The 21458-nt window shown below is 35.1% G+C and overlaps 1 protein-coding gene and 1 pseudogene across 1 annotated transcript; both read left to right on the forward strand.

Moving 5' to 3' along the window:
* Positions 1–4858: 4858 nt before the first annotated feature.
* LOC107879234 lies at positions 4859–17043 on the forward strand (annotated as a pseudogene).
* On the forward strand, positions 10893–14859 carry LOC107839167. The gene is made up of 6 exons (XM_016682550.2): positions 10893–11556; positions 12365–13180; positions 13341–13607; positions 13705–13815; positions 13920–14128; positions 14265–14859. Exons 1-5 carry the CDS (start codon positions 11059–11061, stop codon positions 14091–14093), a joined length of 1866 nt encoding a protein of 621 aa, XP_016538036.2. The 5' UTR covers positions 10893–11058; the 3' UTR covers positions 14094–14128; positions 14265–14859.
* Positions 17044–21458: the final 4415 nt, after the last annotated feature.

Below are 21458 nucleotides of genomic sequence, written 5' to 3' on the forward strand. Positions count from 1 at the left end.
AAAATCCTGTTGCTGTTGTTGCTAATGATGATCTTCTTGTTGCTTGTGGTGAGAATGTCATTAATCTTGGGTGCTACTTCTCATGTTACGCCTAAGAAGGAATTATTTTCTTCTTATACTCCAGGTAATTTTGGAATGTTAAAAAATGGGCAATAATGGTGATGTCCCTGACAGAGTTTGGTCTGGTAAGAATATTTCTTATGATCATCTTAGAGTCTTTGGGCGTAAATCTTTTGTGCATGTTCCTAAGGATGAAAGGTCAAAATTGGATGTTAAAACTAGACAATGTATCTTCATTGGTTATGGTCAAGATGAATTTGACTATTGTTTCTATGATCCAGTTGAGAAAAAACTTGTTAGAAGTCGTGATGTTATGTTCTTTGAAGATCAAATAATTGAAGATTTTGACAAAGCTGAGAAGGTTGATTCTCAGAGTAGTGAGAGTTTAGTTGATGTTGATCCAGTTCCTTTGACTACTGCTCCTGAAGAAAATCTTCATGATGAAAATCAATTTGATAATGAAGATGATGATCATGTTCAGAATGACCAGCAAGTAGTTGTTAATGATCCAGTATAGGTTTATATGGTTGATCAGCAACCTGTTGATGCTTCAGAGAGTTCTCTCAGACGATCTACTAGAGAGAGAATACCTTTATCTCGTTATTCTCCCAATGAGTATGTACTCTTGACTAACGGAGGAGAACCTGAGAGTCTTGATGAGACCATGAAAAGTGAAGAAAAAGAAAAGTGGTTTGATGCTATGGAAGATGAAATTAAATCTTTGCAAGATAATCATACCTTTGATTTGGTTAAGCTGCCTATAGACAGAAAAGCTTTGAAAAATAGGTGGGTTTTTCGGGTGAAGCATGAAGATGGTAATCCAATTTCACGGTACAAAGCTAGATTGGTTGTGAAGGGATTTAACCAAAAAAAGAGAGTTGATTTTGATGAGATATTTTCTCCGGTTGTGAAAATGTCATCCATTCGTGTGGTTCTAAGCTTATCTACAAGTCTAGATTTAGAGGTTGAGCAAATGGATGTTAAACCTGTTTTTCTCCATGGTGACTTAGATAAAGAAATTTATATGGAGCAGCTCGAAGGTTTTGAAGTCAAGGGAAAAGAGAATTATGTTTGCAAATTGAAGAAAAACTTGTATAGTTTGAAACAAGCTCCTAGGCAGTGGTACAGGAAGTTTGGTTCCTTTATGAGTCAGCAGGGCTTCAAGAAGACTACTTCAGACCATTGTATTTTTGTGCAAAAATTCTCTGATGGTGACTTTATTATTGTGTTGCTTTATGTTGATGAAATGTTTGTTGTTGGTCATAATACTTGCAGAATTCAAAAATTGAAGTAAGAGTTGAGTAAGTCTTTTTCTATGAAAGACTTAGGACCAGCAAAGCAGATTCTTGGCATGCAGATTGTCCGTGACAGGAAGGCCAAGAAGTTGTGGTTATCACAAGAGAAGTACATTCAGAAAGTACTTCAAAGGTTCAACATGGATAAGGCTAAGGTCGTCAGTACACCTTTAGCTATGCACTTCAAATTGAGCACGAAGCAGTGTCCTTCCAGTGATGATGAGAAGCAAGATATGAAGAAAGTTCCTTATGCTTCAGCCGTTGGTAGTTTGATGTATGCAATGGTTTGTACAAGACCGGATATTGCTCATGCTGTTGGTATTGTTAGCCGTTTTCTTTCTAATCCGGGAAGAGAACATTGGAATACTGTAAAGTGGATTATGAGATATCTTTGTGGCACTTCTAGTCTGAGTTTGTGTTTTGGTACAGGGAATCTTATTCTTTGTGCTTATACTGATTCAGACATGGCTGGTGATGTTGATACTCACAAGTCTACTTCAAGGTATTTGGTTACTTTTGTAAGGGGAGCTGTGTCTTGGCAATCTAGGTTGCAAAAATGTGTTACTCTATCTACTATAGAAGCTGAGCTTATTGCTACTGTTGAAACTTGTAAAGAATTGCTTTGGATGAAGAGATTCTTGGGGGAACTTGGTTGTGCTCAAGAGAGGTATGTGCTTTATTCCGACAGTCAAAGTGCCATACATCTTGGTAAGAATTCTACATTTCATGGTCGGTCTAAACACATTGATGTGAGATATCATTGGATTCGGGATGTGTTGGATTCTAAGTTGCTTGAACTTGAGAAGATTCACACAGATGAAAATGGTTTCGACATGATGACTAAAGTTTTGCCAAGAGAAAAGTTTGAAGATTGTTGCATGATCGCCGGGATGGCGGTCTCCTCCACATAGTTGGGAGGGGGAGAATTATTGGGTCATGGGCCTTTGTCCCTTCCTATGTGGATAAAATGTAGCCCAATTTATTGGACCAGCCCACTTTGCCCATAGCCCAATTATATGGGGCATATATATTGACCTTTTCAGGTCTTATTCTGAACATACACAGAAAAAACTTCTACAACCATACAAAAAAAGGATCAGAGAGTGCAGATTTTCGCCCAGAAAAATCCAGCCACAACAGTCATCTTTAAACTGCGGTTTCCGCTTCGTTTCTTGTCCGATTGAGATGATTTTTGGACTGCATGTTCCTTTCATCTCGATCTTTGATTAGGAATTGGCAGAGCTTGATTTGGTGTCCTGTAGCTCCTGTTTTTCATCTCTGAATAGTAGCTAAGTTTTTTGTATTTGTACTCCTTTTACTCTCTTGTTTTGGTGTTGTGGTGTATGTATTGTTTCTTGTTGTTTGGCACTTGTTTGGTATCCATTTTGGAGAACAATATTGTAATAATTTGGTGGTGATTATAGTAGAGGTTTTGGTCCTATGGTTTTTTACTTTTCACACTGAAGGGTTTTTCACGTAAATCTTGTGTCTCGTGTGATTGCCTTTATTCTTGTCTTATTTCGTTTTGGTTAAGTTACTTTCCGCCCCATCTCATTATTTTGCTTGGTTTGCTTGTCTCTTTTTGGTTCAAGTTGAGAGGGAAAGTTTAGTCTTGGGTATTTTCCGCTGCTACCCTGTCGGGCTCTTTGATTGTGTGCCCGTCTTTCCCAACAACATAGTCAATGAAATCTGAAAAACAGGACTTGGTTCTTAACTAATCTATAACGTAATACATTTGACAAGATCATTCAATCAATCAATTCTCTTCGGTACCAAATTTAGATGCACTCAGTCTCAGATATACAGATCTTGTATACCAACTCTTACTTTAACAGTTCAAACCAACTATACTTTGTACATTTGTGGGGTTATGAATTGGCCTTAATTGGTTAAAAACTGAGTTGCTTCAACTTTCATGAAGATGCTCACTTGCTGGAAATGACAGAAAAATCATTAAGCATTTCCTGTTTCAAATTGAACAATCAACACTCTAAAAGATGCAGAATTTCATTACTGGTCAGTTGCTTTCAGGGTCTATGGAAACCAAAAGATTATCAGTCGTTTAACACAAAAAAGAGATGTGGATTAGAGGATACAAGTCTAAGAACAACAACAGATCTACTGAGTGACTATATCTAAGCTTAAAGTGATGCCCCTGAAGAAGCAACTCAAGTTTCAACGGCAACTCACAAGATGTTGTTTACTTTCATACATTGCAGGTAGATAAACAAACATCATAATCAGAGGTTAAAGACATGTTCTCCGGGTTGCTGAATTTGTCGCATGGACAAGCTCAAGAAGGCAGTAGTCAATAGCAAGCTGCTGATGGTGTTTTGAGTAAATTCTCATTTTAGAATTGGCATAAAAAGTGATAAGTTCGAAAATCAACACAGACTAGGTTCTTTTACTTATTCAATCCACACGAAACATTGAAAAGCTAAAGCTTCATTGTTTAAGTCACTATCAGACTCATTTGCCATTTCTAACCAACTTTACTAACACTTCAATCCTTTTTAATCATTTTATTTGGTTTTCTTGTTGATCTTACTTCAGTAAACATTTTTCAGCCAAGTTTTGTAATTTTCTTTATCAGTTGATGAATCCTCTTTTTTGTTATCATTTGTGAATGCAAAAAGATGAAAAGAAATTACAAATACAAAAGGCAAGTGTATTTCTCTCTCCTACATTACCTGAGGTAATATCTTTGCTCATTGTTGCGCATGTATCCTATATGAAAATTAACAATAAAAGAACACATAATATATATTTGAAACAATATCAAAAAAATTAATCATTCATCTTTTGGATCTATTATCCAGCTAAACAGGTAAATAAAGATTTGATTTATGAATTTGAGCGAAACATATTTTCAAGATCAATTTGATGATTTTATTATCCTCTTTCGAAATATATTTTGATGAGATTAAGACTCAATATGATATATAATCAAAGTAATGGATCATTTACCTTTTCATGTTATTTGAAACTAAATATTCTAAATAATCCATAATCACTGATAAAATCCTCAAAGAAATACTTAAAAAGGCAATAACAAACCCAAATTTAGAAAAATGAACAAAATAATGATGCAATGCACGTAGCTGGAATTTCAACAGTACTATTAATATAAAACAAAATACGAGTTTCCGTCTTTTTTCTTTTAAAGAAATAAACATTATCTGCTTCAGTAGTGTTAACTCAAGTACAGCAAGAATACAGAATTGCTTTCAGCAGCTATAGAATACAAGACAGTAAAATAACCTATCAAGTTCTTTTCATATTAGATTTTGGTAGAACACCTACTCACATGATTCATCCACTAGACCATTTGACTGCTAAACGGCCAGAAACTGTATACTTAATTATAAGGAACTTTTCATTCCTTGAGCAGAATGGTGGCATCTTGTGCGACCAGCACACTATATAAACCAGTTAGATCATCTAAGTCTCCACAAAACCAACAATTGGAAACAAAAATTAGATAAGAGAAAGGAACAAAAGCAATGAAGAATTCTAGCTTTGGAGCATATCTTCTGGTTTTACTCGTTTTTGCCACTCTTACTTACTGCTTAGATGAAAGATTACAGTCTTGCCAGCCGAGTGGCAAAATCAGAGGCATAAAGCCACCACCGGGACAATATAATCCTAAAAATGACTCAGATTGTTGTAAAAAAGGCAAGATGTGCACCACTTACAAATGTTCACCTCCTGTGACTAGTAATACCAAAGCTGTTTTAACCCTAAATAGCTTCCAAAAGGGAGGCGATGGTGGTAGACCATCAAAAAGTGATAACCAATACCACTCTGATGATACTCCAGTTGTTACCCTTTCAACCGGATGGTATAGTGGAGGAGATAGGTGCCATAACTATATCCCCATAAGTGTTAACGGTAGAAGTATGAAGGCTAAAGTTGTAAATGAGTTTGACTCTACCATGGGTTGTGATGACGAGCACGATTATCAGCCTCCATGCCCAAATAACATTATTGATACCTCTAAAGCAGTGTGGAAAGCCTTGGGTATACCTGAAGGTGACTGGGGCGAGTATGACATCACATGGTCCTATGCTTAATGCATTAAGTTATAGTATCTATGATATCGTTGGGAATATGATGATTGTGCATGTGCTTAGATTAAATATAATATGTGACATAGATACGATTAATTCTGATGTTATTATTGTGAAATTACAGTTAATGAATTTATGTACATATCGACTCTGAAGTCATTGTAATGTGAGTAAGTTTCATGTCTACATGGCCAATGAAATCTGAACAACAGGACTTGGTTCAATAACTAATATAAAATCTACTACATTTGACAAGATCATTCAATCAATCAACTGGCTTCGATACCAAGTTTAGTTGCAGTCAGGTATACAAATCTTGTATATCTGTTGGTTTTTGTAAAAGAAAAATGAGGCAGCGAAAAGGGAGTTAAAATGGCTCTCAAAGAATTGAATAACTTTCAATAGCATTCAATGATTTTACTAAGCATTGAGGGGCTTTAAACAGCCAACATAAAATAAAAATTTGCATAATTTGAAATTTAAAACAACTTGAAATATCTCAACAACAAAACAAACTAACAAATATTTAAAATTCAAAGTCATCCTAATCTAAACAACTTATTTTGCTAAAAACTAGTGCAGTAACTTAAAGCAATTTCCAACACTCCTCCTTGCTTTAGTTACTACGATTTAAAAAAGGCGCTCCTCCTCAATTTCTGCTTCCGCAAATTGTACTTGAGGATTGTTTTTAAGCTTGCACAATTTTGTAACATGACCTGTTTGTTTGCAATTTCCACAGATTGCATCAGGTCTCCACCAACAAAAATTCTCCAAGTGTGTTTTGTTTTTGCAGTGTCTGCAATGAGGATAATTACCTTTTCCTTTTTTGTTTTGTGCATAAAAGGCACTCTCAGTAATATTGTCTTGTCTAAAAGCTCTTCTTTGCTCTTGTGCTTGAAGAGCACTTATTAGTTCTTCAACAGAGATAGTAGAGAGATCTTTAGACTCCTCCAGAGCTGAGATTTTAGACTCGAATCTCTCTGGAATTGTCACAAGAATTTTTTCTACTATTCTGTCATCTTTGAAATCCTCACCAAGTAACCTGATTTTTCTGACAAGCAAAGAAATCTTTTCAGAATACTTAGCAATAGTTTCATCCTCTTGCATTCTAAGAGATTCAAAATCTCTTTTCAAATTCAAAATTTGTATTTGTCTAACTCGGTCACTTCCTTGATATTCTTTTTTTAGTTTTTCCCAAGCTTCATTTGCTGTCTTACAAGCAATGATTTTAGAAAAAATTGAATCAGCAACTAAATTTTGAATTACAGCTTTGGCTTTGAATTTTTTGAGCTTTTCATCTGAATGAGATTTAATTTGAGCAACAGTAGGATTTTCAGGGAGTGATTGTAATGGTGTATCATCCGCTACAACTTTACATAGATCATAGGCTTGAAGATATGATTTCATTTTCACTGACCAAATTTGGTAGTTTTCGCCAGTGAAAATTTTTGGGGCATTCAATGAGAGACTGCTGCTTGACATCTTTTTGGTTAAAAATAGCCTTACGCTTTGAAAATAAGCACGGGTTGAAAATGGTAGCCCTGATGGGTACGGATTAAAAAGATAGCCCTTGCGGGTTAAAAATGGTATGGTAGCGCTTTGGAAGAACACACAGATCCCGTAAGATCAATGAGGCTCTGATACCACTGTTGGTTTTCTTAAAAGAAAGATGAGGCAGCGAAAAGGGGGTTAAAATGACTCTCAAAGGATTGAATGACTTTCAATAGTATTCAATGATTTTATTAAGCATTGAAGGGCTTTAAATAGCCAACATAAAACAAAAATCTGCATAATTTGAAATTTAAAACAACCTAAAATATCTCAACAACTAAACAAACTAACAAATATTTAAAATTCAAAGTCATCCTAATCTAAACAACTTATTTTGCTAAAAACTAGTGCAGTAACTTAAAGCAATTTCCAACAATATCTTCAACAGTTGGATCACTTAGGCTAATTTGACACAAGTCTTACTCTAACAGTTCAAACCTACTATACTTTGTACATACGCAGAGTTATGAATTGACCTCAACTGGTTAAAAATTGAGTTACTTCAAGTTTTTGAAGATGCTCACTTGCTGGAAATGACAGAAAAATCATTAAACATTTCTTTATTTAAGTTTAACAAAGTGAATTCAGCACCCTCAAAATGCAGAATTTCATTTGCTCCATAGTTGCTTTCAGGGTCTGATGGTAACCAAAAGGTTCGCCAGCCATTTAACACAAAAAAAAAGAGATGTGGATTAAAGGATATAACTCTAAGAACATCGGCAAACCCATTGAGTGGCTGTGGCTATGCCTAAAGTAATGCCCTTGAAGAAGCAACCAAACCATCAACAGCAACACACACGATGATGTTTACTCTCACAAATTGCAGCATGGTAGGTAAGAAAAACATCATAATCAGGGATTAAAGAGCATCTTCTCTAGGTTGCAGAATCTGTCGCAAGGACAAGCAAGAAAGCAACAGCCAATAGCAAGCTGCTGAAGTGTTTGAGCACATTTCCCATTTTAGAATTGGTATAAAAAGCGATGAATTCGAAAATCAACAAAGCCTAGGTACCCTTACTATTCGAGTTAATAACTCAAATGATTACTCAACTTTGAACTTTTATCCCAGAAAGTCACTCAACTTTGGACTTTTATCCCAGAAAGTGCTAATGGAAGAAGTGTGAATGGCTAAAGTTGTAGATGAGTGTGACTCTGCCATGGGATGTGATGAAGAGCACGATTATCAGCCTCCATGCCCAAATAACATCGTAGAAGCTCTAAAGCAGTGTGGAAAGCCTTGGATATATCTGAAGGTGACTGGGGTGATTATGACATTACATGGTCTGATGCTTAGTGCATCATTATAGTGTTGTTTGCATATGATGGTCGTCTTAATACTCAGATTATATCATCTAATTTCTCCTGTTTGTTGTTATGAAATTACAGTATAATTAATGAAATTTGAAGTTCATATCAACTTTTGAAATGATGGTAATATGAAATTCATGCCAATGAAAGAAACCTGATTAGTGAAATCTGAAAAACAGGACTTGGGTTCATAAAAATTAAAATATCTCAATTAACTTATCAAATTTATTTTATCCACTTTCTCTGACGAAACTATTTTTCTCATATTTAACTAACTTATTTTCTATTTGGAAAATTGAACTATCAAACAGCAACAACTCTTTTAGGTAACCACATTGATTTGAATATCATACTTAGGAGTGGTTTGATAGACACATTAAATTATCTTGAAATTTTAATTTTAATTTTATAATTTGTATACTAATTTAGATAAAATAATCCTAAATTAAATAAGATAACGAAAATTAAATCTGAAATTAATCAAACACACACATCTATAATCTATATCTATAATCTATATATAATCTATATAATATATTAAAAGTGTGAAGACCTTAGAAAAGTATTTGAACTTTTTACCCTCCATTAAAAGTTTCTGCAATAGACAAAATTGTCTTTTCACCTTTTATTTTTAATTTATTATTTAATCATAAGGACTCCTAAAAATATATGGATAAAAATTAAGCACTCCTAAAATATATGGGATAGAAATTAAGGACTTTTGAAATATATGAAAAGAAATAATCAATATAATATTATTAAGAACTTTTGAAATATATGGAAAGAAATAATCAATAGGATATATATGGAATCCTAATAAAAATATGTTTTTTTTTTCTTATATTTTAGTCATTTTAATTTATTTTTTAATGTGATTTACGTAATTTTTCTGTAGAATTAGGAGTTTATTTGTTGTTTTTTTTTCAAAATTTTCCATCTTTTAGCTTTCCAGAGTTGGAATTCTATAATATTTACTTTTTTAATTTTTTTTTGGTTAAGATAATATTTACTTTTTAAATTCCTTTTTGGTTTAGAGTCTTCTATATATATAAAAATATTATTGCACAATCTCATTCATGAACTTTATGGTCAATGTTGCTTCTGTATTTCTAGATTTTCTTTCTTTAAAAAATTTTCTTTTATAGTAGATCTTAATGTTTGTCTTCTTACCTTCTTTTATTTTTTTTTCACCATAAATATATCATTCATATGCTTTATCAAAATTGCAGGTTGTTGAAGTGAGTTTGTTAATAGGTATATTTTTTAAAATTTTAGACTGATTTTAAAGTTTACATTAATAAATGATGTATTTTGATAAGCAATTGCAAATTGAGAAATTTCTTTGTGAGCTTTGTTTATAGTATTTCATATACAATTAGTGATTTGAAATTGAATTATTTAAAATTTTGAACAGATTATTTGAATCGTCGCATTCTGTCTGTAACGGAAAATTGGTTGTTTATTCTAAATTCATAATAGGTAGTAATGAAAGTGACTTATTTATATTTTTGAACAAATTATTTGAATCATTGTATTTCATTATAAAAAATTGATAGATCATTCTGATTCATAATAACTAATTATCTTATTAAATAAAGTTTTTTTTATCTATGCTTTATGGTTAAAAAATTGCAGGTACTATGTTTTGAGGACTATTCATGGGATTAGGTTTTTAGGAGATTTGATTTTTATTTATTAATTGTTTGACTTATCATTAAATATTTTTCTTCATTGATTGTAGGTATAAAGAAGTCATCACCAATTTCGAGAATTGCTTTTTTGAAGAAATTATTTTAATTTTAATGTGAATCTGTATATCTACCTTCTCTTTTTTAAAATTTATTTGCATTGTAATTTAAAATATTCTGTATCTGTATTGGAGCTTGATTGAATTTGAATTCACATAAAAAAAATTCATATTAGAGGTTAAGCGCTCTCCATTAAAGGTAACTTGAGACTTATTATTCAATTCTAAGATTGTCACTACAATAAAGTAATAGTAACTTATATTATGATCAAGAACTATATCTTTTTTGAGTGAACTTGGAGAAAATATTAAAGATATAATATGTAAAAAAATTGAAATAGATGGAACAATAAATTCAGGTGTACTGGCTCTTTTAATTACATGGATGAAATTTTCTTATCAAGTGCTTGCATGATTTTATGTTTAATATTTGTAAATTATATGGTATTTGAAGCATAAATTTGTAAACAAGCTATTTGAATAAGTGAGTTGCCGTTTATTATTGCTTTCTATTTTTGATCTTACTCTTTCTATTCTATAAACAAATAAAACACAAATATTCATTTAATTAGCCCCAATTAAAAGGAGGAGTGCTATTTTAAAACCCTATAGGACATGAAATCTAAAAAAATCTCAAAAAAAAAAATACTTATTGACTCAATCAGTGATTGGTGTAAAAGAAATTACACAAAAGTGTCTTACGCTATTTATTTTATTTTTTTATTTGTAGTTCGTTTCAATATCTTTTTTTTTAAATAGAATTTTTAAATTTTCATATAGCATATTTAAAATTATAAGATTAAAATACATTTTAATATATTTTACATGTGTATAATAATTAAAAGAGACATTAGAAAATGTAGATGAATTATGTAAATAATGCCGTATAAAATGAGATGAGTGGGAGTATATTTTTACTGCTATCCAGCAAATCTTCTTTTATTACTCTTTCTGTACCGTATAACCTACCCAAAAACCCTTACTCTGCTTCCAAATTCTCTGTTTGATTTTCAGTTGTTTGTCTAAAATGGTGGCAAAATCGAAGGGAAAAGCAAGCAAGAAAGTTGTGAAAGACGATCCTTTATCTGTTTATGAATTTAGTGAGGATGATTTATCATTAAAGAGAGTAGTTGTACAAATTGCTCCCGATTCCAAGTTGCATTCAAACCCTACTAAATCTAAATCTGTTGGCCAAATCTCCACTGCAAGAAAGACTCGATCTGTTGGCCAAATCTCCACTGCAAGAAAGACTCGATCGCAGAGTAAAGCAGGTGTGAAGGGTAAGGGTACTGAATCTAATGTGAAGAAGAAATTGCTCAAATCGGGCAGAGGGATAGGTGGTTCAGTGAGAGGCAAATTAGCTGTCAAACGGAAGCTGATGAAGTGTGTTAATGCTGCTCGGAAAAATAAGGGAAAATCTGTACAGGTGTATGCTGGGGATGAAGTTGTTAGATCAAAAAAGAGAAAGGTGGATCGTGGAGATGAATTAATCGTACTAAGCCCTTTAAGACCCTCTTATTTGAAGGTACTTTTTCAACCGTTTATTGTTTCCGATTGTTGTGTTGATTGTTGTGTTTAATGTGTGCATATATGATTTGTATATAGAGTACAATAATGTTTCGATAGATCCTTGGTTAGAGCGTATGCAGGACTTACCCCCTCATCTCAGAGATGAGGTAAAGAGGTTGTTTTCGATGGACCCTTGGCTTAAGACAAAAACAGTCTAGAACCTACAAGACTTATAAAGATTATATTTCATGTAAAATTTAGTTAATAGATCGCTCTTTACTTGTTATCAAATAATAAATGTAGAGATGTTTTGAGTAAAAAACGTTATAGAGGCAAATTTCACAAGCATCCAAGGGTGTGACCTAGTGGTTCAATGAAGTTGGCTTGAGCATCATGAGGTCTCAGGTTCAACTCCCAAGAGAGACAAACATTAGGTGATTTCTTCCCATCTGTTCTAGCCTTGGTGGACATAGTTACCTGGTACCCATAGCTGGTGGGAGGTGGCAGTTATCCTGTGGAATTAGTCGAGGGGCGCACAAGCTGGCCCGGACACCATGATTATCAAAAAAAAGGAGGCAAATTTCACAAAGAGCGTAACATTATAATGATGGATGTTATTGTTATAGGAAAAAAGCTGTTATAGAAAGGTAAAATATAACATAAAAATCAGTTCTAAAGAATGCATGTCATGGTGAAATGCCCTTATAAAGGGTCTCTCGTATAGAGAGGATTGTACATACAATGTCCATAATTAATAAGTATGTAGGCAGTACTTGATGAATCTTTTAATTTTCCGCTAACGCCAATTTTTTTTGGGAATGCAGACTTGGGATTTCTACGTCCCACCAAACAGTCATTTCCACACGCGTATAAGTTCGCACACAAATTGTGATGTTGTTAACTTGTTGAAAAGCAAGTTGGATGATAGACAACTCCAGATCTTCAGGGGAACCCCATTCGGGTACTTTCTAGATTTGCCTCATGTAGTTGTTCAGAACCAGCTTATACACTCCCTATTGCTCAGGCAGATAGTTCCGGAAAGAGAGGATGAATTCTGGTTTAAAGTGAACGGAACCAAGTTGCGTTTTGGTCTGGTAGAATTGGGGATTATTACTGGTTTGCGATGTTGTGGTGATGCTGATAAAGGTTATGAATCTAGTGGTACCAATAGATTGATGGATATGTACTTTTCTGGACTTGAAAAGGTACCCAAGCAAGCACTGATTGACTGCTTCCTCCAAAAGAGATGGAAGTCGGACGAGGATGCGGTCAAGATTGCTGTGTTGTATTTCATACACACATTCTTGTTCTCAACTGCTAATAGCAAGGCATTCATCACAAAGGCTGATTTTTGTATTGTTGAGAGTGGGGATTATGAGACATTCCCTTGGGGTATACTTGTATTAAGAGCAATGATGGAGTCCATAAACAATAGGTTGCGTCCAGGTCTAAAGATGTATAGGATTGGGGGTTTACCTTTGGCTTTGCAGTGCTGGTTCTATGAGTGCTGCACTAATGTTGATGGCAAGTTGGCTCATCGGGTTGACAACAAAGTGCCTCGTATTCTTAATTGGAAAATTGTAAAGCTACCGACCTTGAATGAGTTGTCTCGTGGGTTATTCAAGATCAACAAGGACAAGGTGAATTGCAAAGTCAATTCATAATCTGTAATATGCAATATAAATTATGTATACATGCAGTGTATGCAGCATGTAACATAAATGTATGCGTAAATATCTTAACTATTGTGTTTTTAATTTTTCATCTCTACTCATTTGATCTCTTTCCTTTTTTTTGTAGTCGAAGTTCAAGAATATTTCTCCGACGGAATTTGAGCAGGTTCATTTGGATTTGCCTGAATCATCTGGAAATCCAAATGATACAGAGGTTGCATCCAGAGATCTTCCTGAAGTTTATCCTAGTGATGATGACTTTAGCACTCCTCCTAAAAAAAGCAAAAATTTGCGTAAAACCACATTTGGTCCCCCAATGAATAATTTAGAGAGGAGTGCCGAGCTCAAACTACTTTCTGATGAACAGTCAGAGTTGAAGAGTAATATTCGAGAGGTATGAGCAGTTGCAGTTCTGTGTGTCTGTAGTATAACATTTCAGTTTATCCAAACACAAAAAGTTGTTTCATTATTTTTCTTTTTTGATTTTTTAGATCTTTAAAGCAACCGAGTTGCTTAAGGAACAAATGGTGGCGTCATTTGCAGATGTCTTTAAAGCAATCGAGTCGTTGTCGAAGAAACAATCAGAAAAGGATAATTCAGAAGTACTGCACTTAGAATTGATTTCCTTTTTATTTTTACTGGAGTGCACTAATATTTTGTGCTGTTTCTAGCATTTTACTGTAGTTTATGTTTAATTTTCCGACAGATTGATGGAAGAGATGGCCACCATGACAGACATGGTGGTGGCGATTCCGGTGGTTTTAAAGCTAATGATGACCATGGCAGTGATGGCCCCGATCGTGTCAAGGACTCCCTTGGTAACAAGGAGAATGGCGAGAAAGTCAATATTGGAGCCTTGAGTGGAATTACAAATGGATGAGGAAAATCTATTTTCCCTGTCACATATTTAATGAGGTTAGATTTTCCTGCTTATTTTTTGTTTAATAAAGAAAGTAATCATCTAGTTGCTTCAAAATTTTTTGCTATTATGGTACTACTGTATAGCAAGAATACAAAATTATTTCCTGAACATGATTGTGGTTGCTCTCAGGTTAGGTGTGATAACTTAGCACTCCTGCTCATATCAATGATCAAGCCAACAAGCCCTTGGATACGGCCCTCTTTTTTTAGTAAAGTTTGCTTTCACGACACTAGAAGTTTGACGATGATCTAACTGAAGTTATTAAGTAGGTTCTTGAGGTTGCAAAATCTGTCACTGTGGAAAAGCAAGATAGAGCAGCCAAATGCAAGCTCTTAGTACTGTTCGAGTTCTGTCCAATTTGGAATGTTCATACACTGTTTAAGATGAATTTGGAATCTTGAAGGAGAATGAGGTCTTCCCTATTCAATCCACATCAGCAGCGACTATTTCAATCGGATGGTGTAATAGACATTACTCAATGAGAGTGACAACCGTAGGGTGTAATGCAGACCCTGGTTGTCGATTGGGCTTCGTGACCAAATAATATGGTTGCTGCGTCAAAAGCTGTCTGTTTCCTTTCAGCAAGTTAGTTGTAACTTAGTCCTAGAACTTGCTTTTGTAATTTATAGCCCCATCCCTTTCTATCACAAAAGCATTTTTCGCTGTGTGTATGTGTGAAGTTTTTTCGATTCAGTTCTATGCAATCATAAGATTTTCATATTAACGACAATGTGCTCTTTGATACTGTATTAGTATTTACTTATTTTATAATTAAAAAATAGAACTCTAACGCTGTACTTAGAAAACACCAGCAATGAGAAATGCATTAAGGTACAAAGGTATGGTTTTCATGTTAGCAGATGAAACAAACTGCAGTTCTCTTACTGTGCAGAAGGATAGAAACTTGAATTCATCACTCCAATTCATCTAACTATTAGTTATAGAGAAAAGGGCGTGACCGTCAAGGAAAGCAAAGAAATTATGATTACATATGTCCACTCTACAACAGCCAAATAACGAATAGAAGTAATCCCATTGACTGCTAATGTCCATATAAGTGTACTTAATTATAAGAAAACTTTCATTCATTGAGCAGACTATTGGCATTTTGTCTGACCAGAAACACCATATAAACCAGTTTGATCATCCCAATCTTCACACAACCAACATCTCGAAACAACACCTAACAAGAAAACAGGAACAAAAACCATGAAGAAGTCCACTGAAGGAACATAACTTTTGGTTTTGCTGATTTTGCTACTCTTGCTTATTGCTTAGATGCAAGATTACAGGCTTGCCATCCGAGTGGCAAAATCAGAGGGATAAAGCCGCCTCCAGGACAATGTAACCCCAAAAATGACTCAAGACATGTTGCAAACAAGGCAAAGATGTACACCACTTACAAATGCTCGCCTCCTGTGACTGGGAACACGAAGGCTGTTTTAACTCAATAGCTTCCAAAAGGGAGGTGGTGGTGGTGGACCCTCGGAATGTGATAACCAATACCATTCTGATGCACTCCAGTTGTTGCCCCTTCAACCGGATGGTATAGTGGAGGAGATAGGTGCATTAACTATATCACCATAAGTGCTAATGGAAGAAGTGTGAATGGCTAAATTTGTAGATGAGTGTGACTCCACCATGGGATGTGATGACGAGCACGATTTTCAGCCTCCATGCCCAAATAACATCGTAGATGCCTGCCTCTAAAGCAGTGTGGAAAGCCTTGGGTATACCTGAAGGTGATTGGGGCGATTGTAACATTACATTGTCCGATGCTTAGTGCATTATTATAATATTTGATGGTATTGTTTGCATATGATGGTTGTCTACATACTCGGATTATGTCATCTAATTTCTTATGTAATTTTTTGTGGTGCAGTTACAATATAATTAATGAAATTCTGTTCATATACACTTTTGAAATGATGATAATATGAAATTCATGCCAATAAAAGAGACATAATGAGCGAAAGCTAAACCCAGACTTGGTTCTGTAGCAAACCTAAACCTACTATGGTTTGGCCTTACTTAACTAAAGTTCAGTTGCTTTTAACTTTTATAGTGCTGTCCATCTCTTGGAATACAAAGAAATAACATTGCTGGGTTTGAACTTAATTAATACTGTGGAATCATCACTCCCGCATGCAGAATATCATTTTAACTCTGGGAGTTGATTTCATGGTTCTGTGCTTCTCACTTAAGTATGCTAACTCATCTTCGTGTGTTGGAAACAACTAGATATCTTGTATCACTACTTCTTATACAACTATATAGAAAACAAATGCCCTTACCATCAAGGAAAGTAAAGCAAAGTATTGTCAAATTTGTCCAGATTTACTACAGCCAAATAGCTAAAAGAATTACTAATAAAATACACTCATTAATCCATTTGACTGATAGACTTCATAACATTGTATGCTTAATTAAAAAGAAACTTTTCATGCCTTGAACAGAATATTGGCATTTTGACTAACCTTAACACTATATAAATCAGTTTGATCATCCAGTCTCCACACAACCAACGTTTCGAACACAGGATCACAAGAACAAGAACCATGAAGAATTCTATCATGGGAACATCTCTTCTGGTTTTGCTGGTTTTTGCCACTCTTAGTTGCAGCTTAGATGCAAGATTATAGGCTTGCCATCCCAGTGGCAAAATCAGAGGCATAAAGCCGCCTCCAGGACAGCGTAATCCGGAAAATGGCTCAGATTGCTGCAAACAAGGGAAGACGTACACCACTTACAAATGTTCACCTCCGGTTACTGGTAACACGAAGGCTATTTTAACTATTAATAGCTTCCAAAAAGGTGTAGATGGCGGTGGACCATCGGAATGTGACAACCAATACCATTCTGATGATACTCCAGTTGTTGCCCTTTCAACCGGATGGTATAGTGGACGAGATATGTAATGACCCTTCAGGTCATTTTCCATATTTATGCTTATCTTCACCGTTTGAGCTTCTCTATAGCTGCCCCAAGTTATTTATAACTTGCTGGGACCGACGGTTCAGTTTCCGGATAGTTTGTTTGTTTTTTAGAGTCAATTCCCTGTTTAGAAGTCTTTACTGGTTTCAAATGGTCAACGAGTGAAAACTTAAACGAAACGATCCCGTATGCAAATTCTGACTACGCCAACAGATTCGGAATATCGATTTTAGTTTAGGTAGATCTTAGGTCCGGGTCCCAATGCACTCGCGCTCATTTCGACCTATTGATTAGAAAGTTGAAAATTTGAATGAATAGGTGTGGGACCCACTTTTTATCGAAATGATCTCGGATGAAAGTTTTGATGATTCCAATGCATTTGAAATGTGGTTTACGCTCAAATTTCACTATTGGATCATACATTTTGGTTTCCAAATGAGTTTCGAGGGTCAAAAATAAGTTTTTGACTTTGCTGATGGCCCAGACAGCGACTGCGGATCTCCAAAGCTGGTATGGGTATTTAAGCACCCTATAGCCGCGTTTTTCAGCATTTTTGAGAGCCTAAAACTCTAAATGGGTATGATAACTCGAAATTGAGTCTTGTGGGTGTCTAGGGAGCTTGGTAAACATCTTTTATCATGATTATCTCACTTTATTGGTGAATTTCTTAGTTCTTGACCCAAAATTCCAATTTAGCTTAGGGCTTGATTTAGCCCTAAATTTGGTTTGTTTTCAACAATTCATTGAGGGTTACGATTCCTTGGTTTGTGTTGACCTCGGAAACGCGATTTCCGTACGTGGGACCCACTTGGGGTTTTTGGTGTCGTTTTGGTACCCAAAGCATAATAGTGCAATATGGATATCGTTAGACTCGTATTGATGAGTAGATTATATTTTTGATAGTGTGATGGCATTTTGGAGATTTTGAAGTGAAGACGAGCATGTGGTGCTTGAAGTGTGATTTTGCGATTTAGCCTTGAGGTAGGCTTCTGTCTACTCTTCTTCATGGATGATGTATGATATATATTGCGTGTAAATGTGAATGTTAAGATTGATATTGGATAGAATGACTTAGTATTGATTATACATATAAGTTTGGGGATTAGATGGGGTTTTTAACCCATAGGTTGAATTACTTAATACCCTTGTAGAATCCTATTGCCTTCCCCCTAGTTTGGGTAAATTTGTAGCATAGATATGATATAATGCTATGCTTGGAATATGGTTTTAGCATTTGAAGAATGAATATGTATATGTTTGTATACACGTCTCTCCGGTATGGGACGGAGGAAGATGCAGTATGATGCTTATTATTTCACTGATTGAATACTGGTGATGGCATGCATAGGTTTGGTACGTTCATGATTATTTACCATTATAAATGATGTGATTATAGCTGAAATGTGATCTTATGGTTGTTCTTCTTGTTAGATAGTTAAGCTATGTGGTCACTAGTTGTCTATTAGTTGAATATTACACTTGATGGCTAGGAAGCTAATGTATTAGTTAATGAATCTTTCTTAGTTGGAACATAGTAGCTAACGATAGTCAGTTAATGAATGATGTCATTTAATAAAAGACGGTTAGGCGACAAGTAGTAATGTGTTGTCTAGTAATGATTAACAAAAATAGGACGAATAGTTGATAATAATGAATGGTGGATAAATGACGGTTTTGGTCTAACGATGAACCTAGACTAGATGTTAGATGTTGACTATTAAATGAATAGTGGTTAGTTGTTATCTCGTGAACAAGGATTATGTGAAGAATAATGTTTAGGCTAATAACTAGAGGTTATGTGATGACTAGGGAACTAGCGATTTAATAATAATATGTGTTGGTTAGCTAATAACGAATAGTTGGGATGTATTGATAAGATAGACATCTTTACGGTTATGAGTATATCGGCTTGTGTCTGTGCACCTATTATATGCCTATATTTATATGTCGAGAGTTATAATGATATATTGGTACCCGATAAGGCCGTAGGATATTGTGATGACATACTGATACCCGTCAAGGCCGGAGGATATTATGATGATATTGATACCCGATTTGAGTTCGGAGGATACTATTGAGATGATATTGATTCCTGACAAGGTCAGAGGATATTATGATGATATTGATACCCGGTTCGAGTCCGGAGGATACTATTGAGTGATAATGATTTCCAGCAAGGCCGGAGGATATTGTGATGATATTGATACCCGGTTTAAGTCCGGAGGATACTATTGAGATGATATTGATTCCCGGCAAGGCCGGAGGTTGATTATGATGATGATGGTCCTGATGAGGACAATTATTATGAGTTGTGATATTGATGGTATACTTTGCATTCATTCCTGCATGTGCATCACCTATCACCAGTATGCACCTATGTCTATTAGCCGGTATGGGACGGTTGCATAGATATGGGTGAAGAATATGCCTTGTGTTGTTATATGTTGATTGAACCTTCCGAGTCTGGGGTGGTGGGGGTATGCATAGGCTCGGCTAGGTATTTGGTTGTCCGAAGTAGCCGGTTATTTATGATGTTATTGATATTGTTATTATCATTGTTATGATCATTATTATGGCTAGCCTATGACAGATTGGTCATGGATTCGGTATTGGGATAGAGGTATGTCTTCAGCCTTTGCTATCTTATGATTACATTACTATGCACGATTATTCTATGTCTAGCCATATGGATTAGAAATCCTGAGTATGTTGGTATTGAATCCTGATAGTATTATAATGAGGTCTTAAAATAAGAACATGACGATCTAGGTTATGTTTGAGATGACCTCCTGTTTATATATATATCTTATATATGAAGTCATGGTACTATCGGATATCCCTTTCTTCGTTGTTCATATTGTATAGTCGTTCCTTCGCCTTGCATATTATAATATATCTTTCTTTCGCTCTTTATTTGTATATTGACCTGGGATATACGGTATAGCTTTGGCATATATTGAATGTAGCTGGAATAGGATAGTTCACCTTAAAACTTCCTTAGTTTTGTTATGTTAGACTCTTGGACATAAATAGGATAGTTGTCCCTTGTTATTCTCATTGACTTATTACATGATTTATGCTCTTGATTGTAGTTTCCATTCTGTTTATATGTTGTATATATCTACTTTATCTTTGGAGCTCAGTTGGCAGATGCCTGCTGAGTACCATTCGTTTGGTACTCATACTACACCTCCACAGCCTGCAGATCATAGTACGAGTTATCGTCGTTGATATGTGCATCGTGTGGAGTAGCCCTGATTCGGAGACTTAGAGTGAGCTCCTGACGTTCGGAGTATTACTTATCTCTCTCCTATTTATTAGACTAGCCTCTAAGTTGTATTCAGAGGTGAGTTGAATCAGTGTATTTCTCCTTGATATATCACTTTTGTACTCTTATTATGTTTAGAAGCTCTTGTACTGATACCACCAGGTTTTGGGATTCGTCTATGTATTGATCTTTATCTCATGTATTCCGCATTATTTTCCTTATGTTATTGAGTAGTCCGTTACTAGCCGTTCCGGACTACAGGTTGGCTTGCCTACTGGTGGGTTATGATAGGCGTCATCATGACCTGAAAAGTTGGGTTGTGACAAGATAGGTGCCTTAACTATATCACCATAAGTGCTAATGGACGAAGTGTGAAGGCTAAAGTTGTAGATGAGTGTGACTCTACCATGGGATGTGATGACGAGCACGATTATCAGCCTCCATGCCCAAATAACATAGTTGATGCCTCTAAAGCAGTGTGGGAAGCCTTGGGTATACCTGAAGATGATTAGGGCGAATATGACATTACATGGTCTGATGCTTAATGCATTAGTATTTGATGGTATCGTTTGCAATATGATAATCGTCTACATACTCATATTATGTCATCTAATTTCTCGTGTAATTTGTTGTTTTGAAACTACAGTATAATTAATGAAATTGTGTTCATATACACTTTTGAAATGATCGTAATGAGATTCATGCCAATGAAAGAGACATGATCAGTGAAAGCTAAAACTAGACTTGGTTCAGTAGCTAACCTAAACCTATTACTGTTTGGCTTTACACAGCTAAAGTTCAGTTGTGTTATTTTTTATAGTGATGCTCACTTCCTGGAAAAGAAAGAAATAGCATTTGCTGAATTAGACTTAATAACGTGGAATTCATCACTCCCGAATGCAAAATATCATTTAGCTCTATGATTTCAGGGTCCTATGCTTCTCACTTTAATTATGTCAACATATCTTCGTGTGTTGGAAACAACACATGATATCTTGTTTCACTACTGACTATACAAATAATCAAGACAGCAAGCCAAATCTCATCGAACGTATAGTATCTTAGACGTAACCTTTTTTGCCAGTTAAGTTGTCCTTCCCTAAGGTAACAAGCAGGTTGTT

Source organism: Capsicum annuum, chromosome 8 (assembly GCF_002878395.1).
Source record: "Capsicum annuum cultivar UCD-10X-F1 chromosome 8, UCD10Xv1.1, whole genome shotgun sequence".
In the NCBI taxonomy this organism is placed as follows: Eukaryota; Viridiplantae; Streptophyta; class Magnoliopsida; order Solanales; family Solanaceae; genus Capsicum; species Capsicum annuum.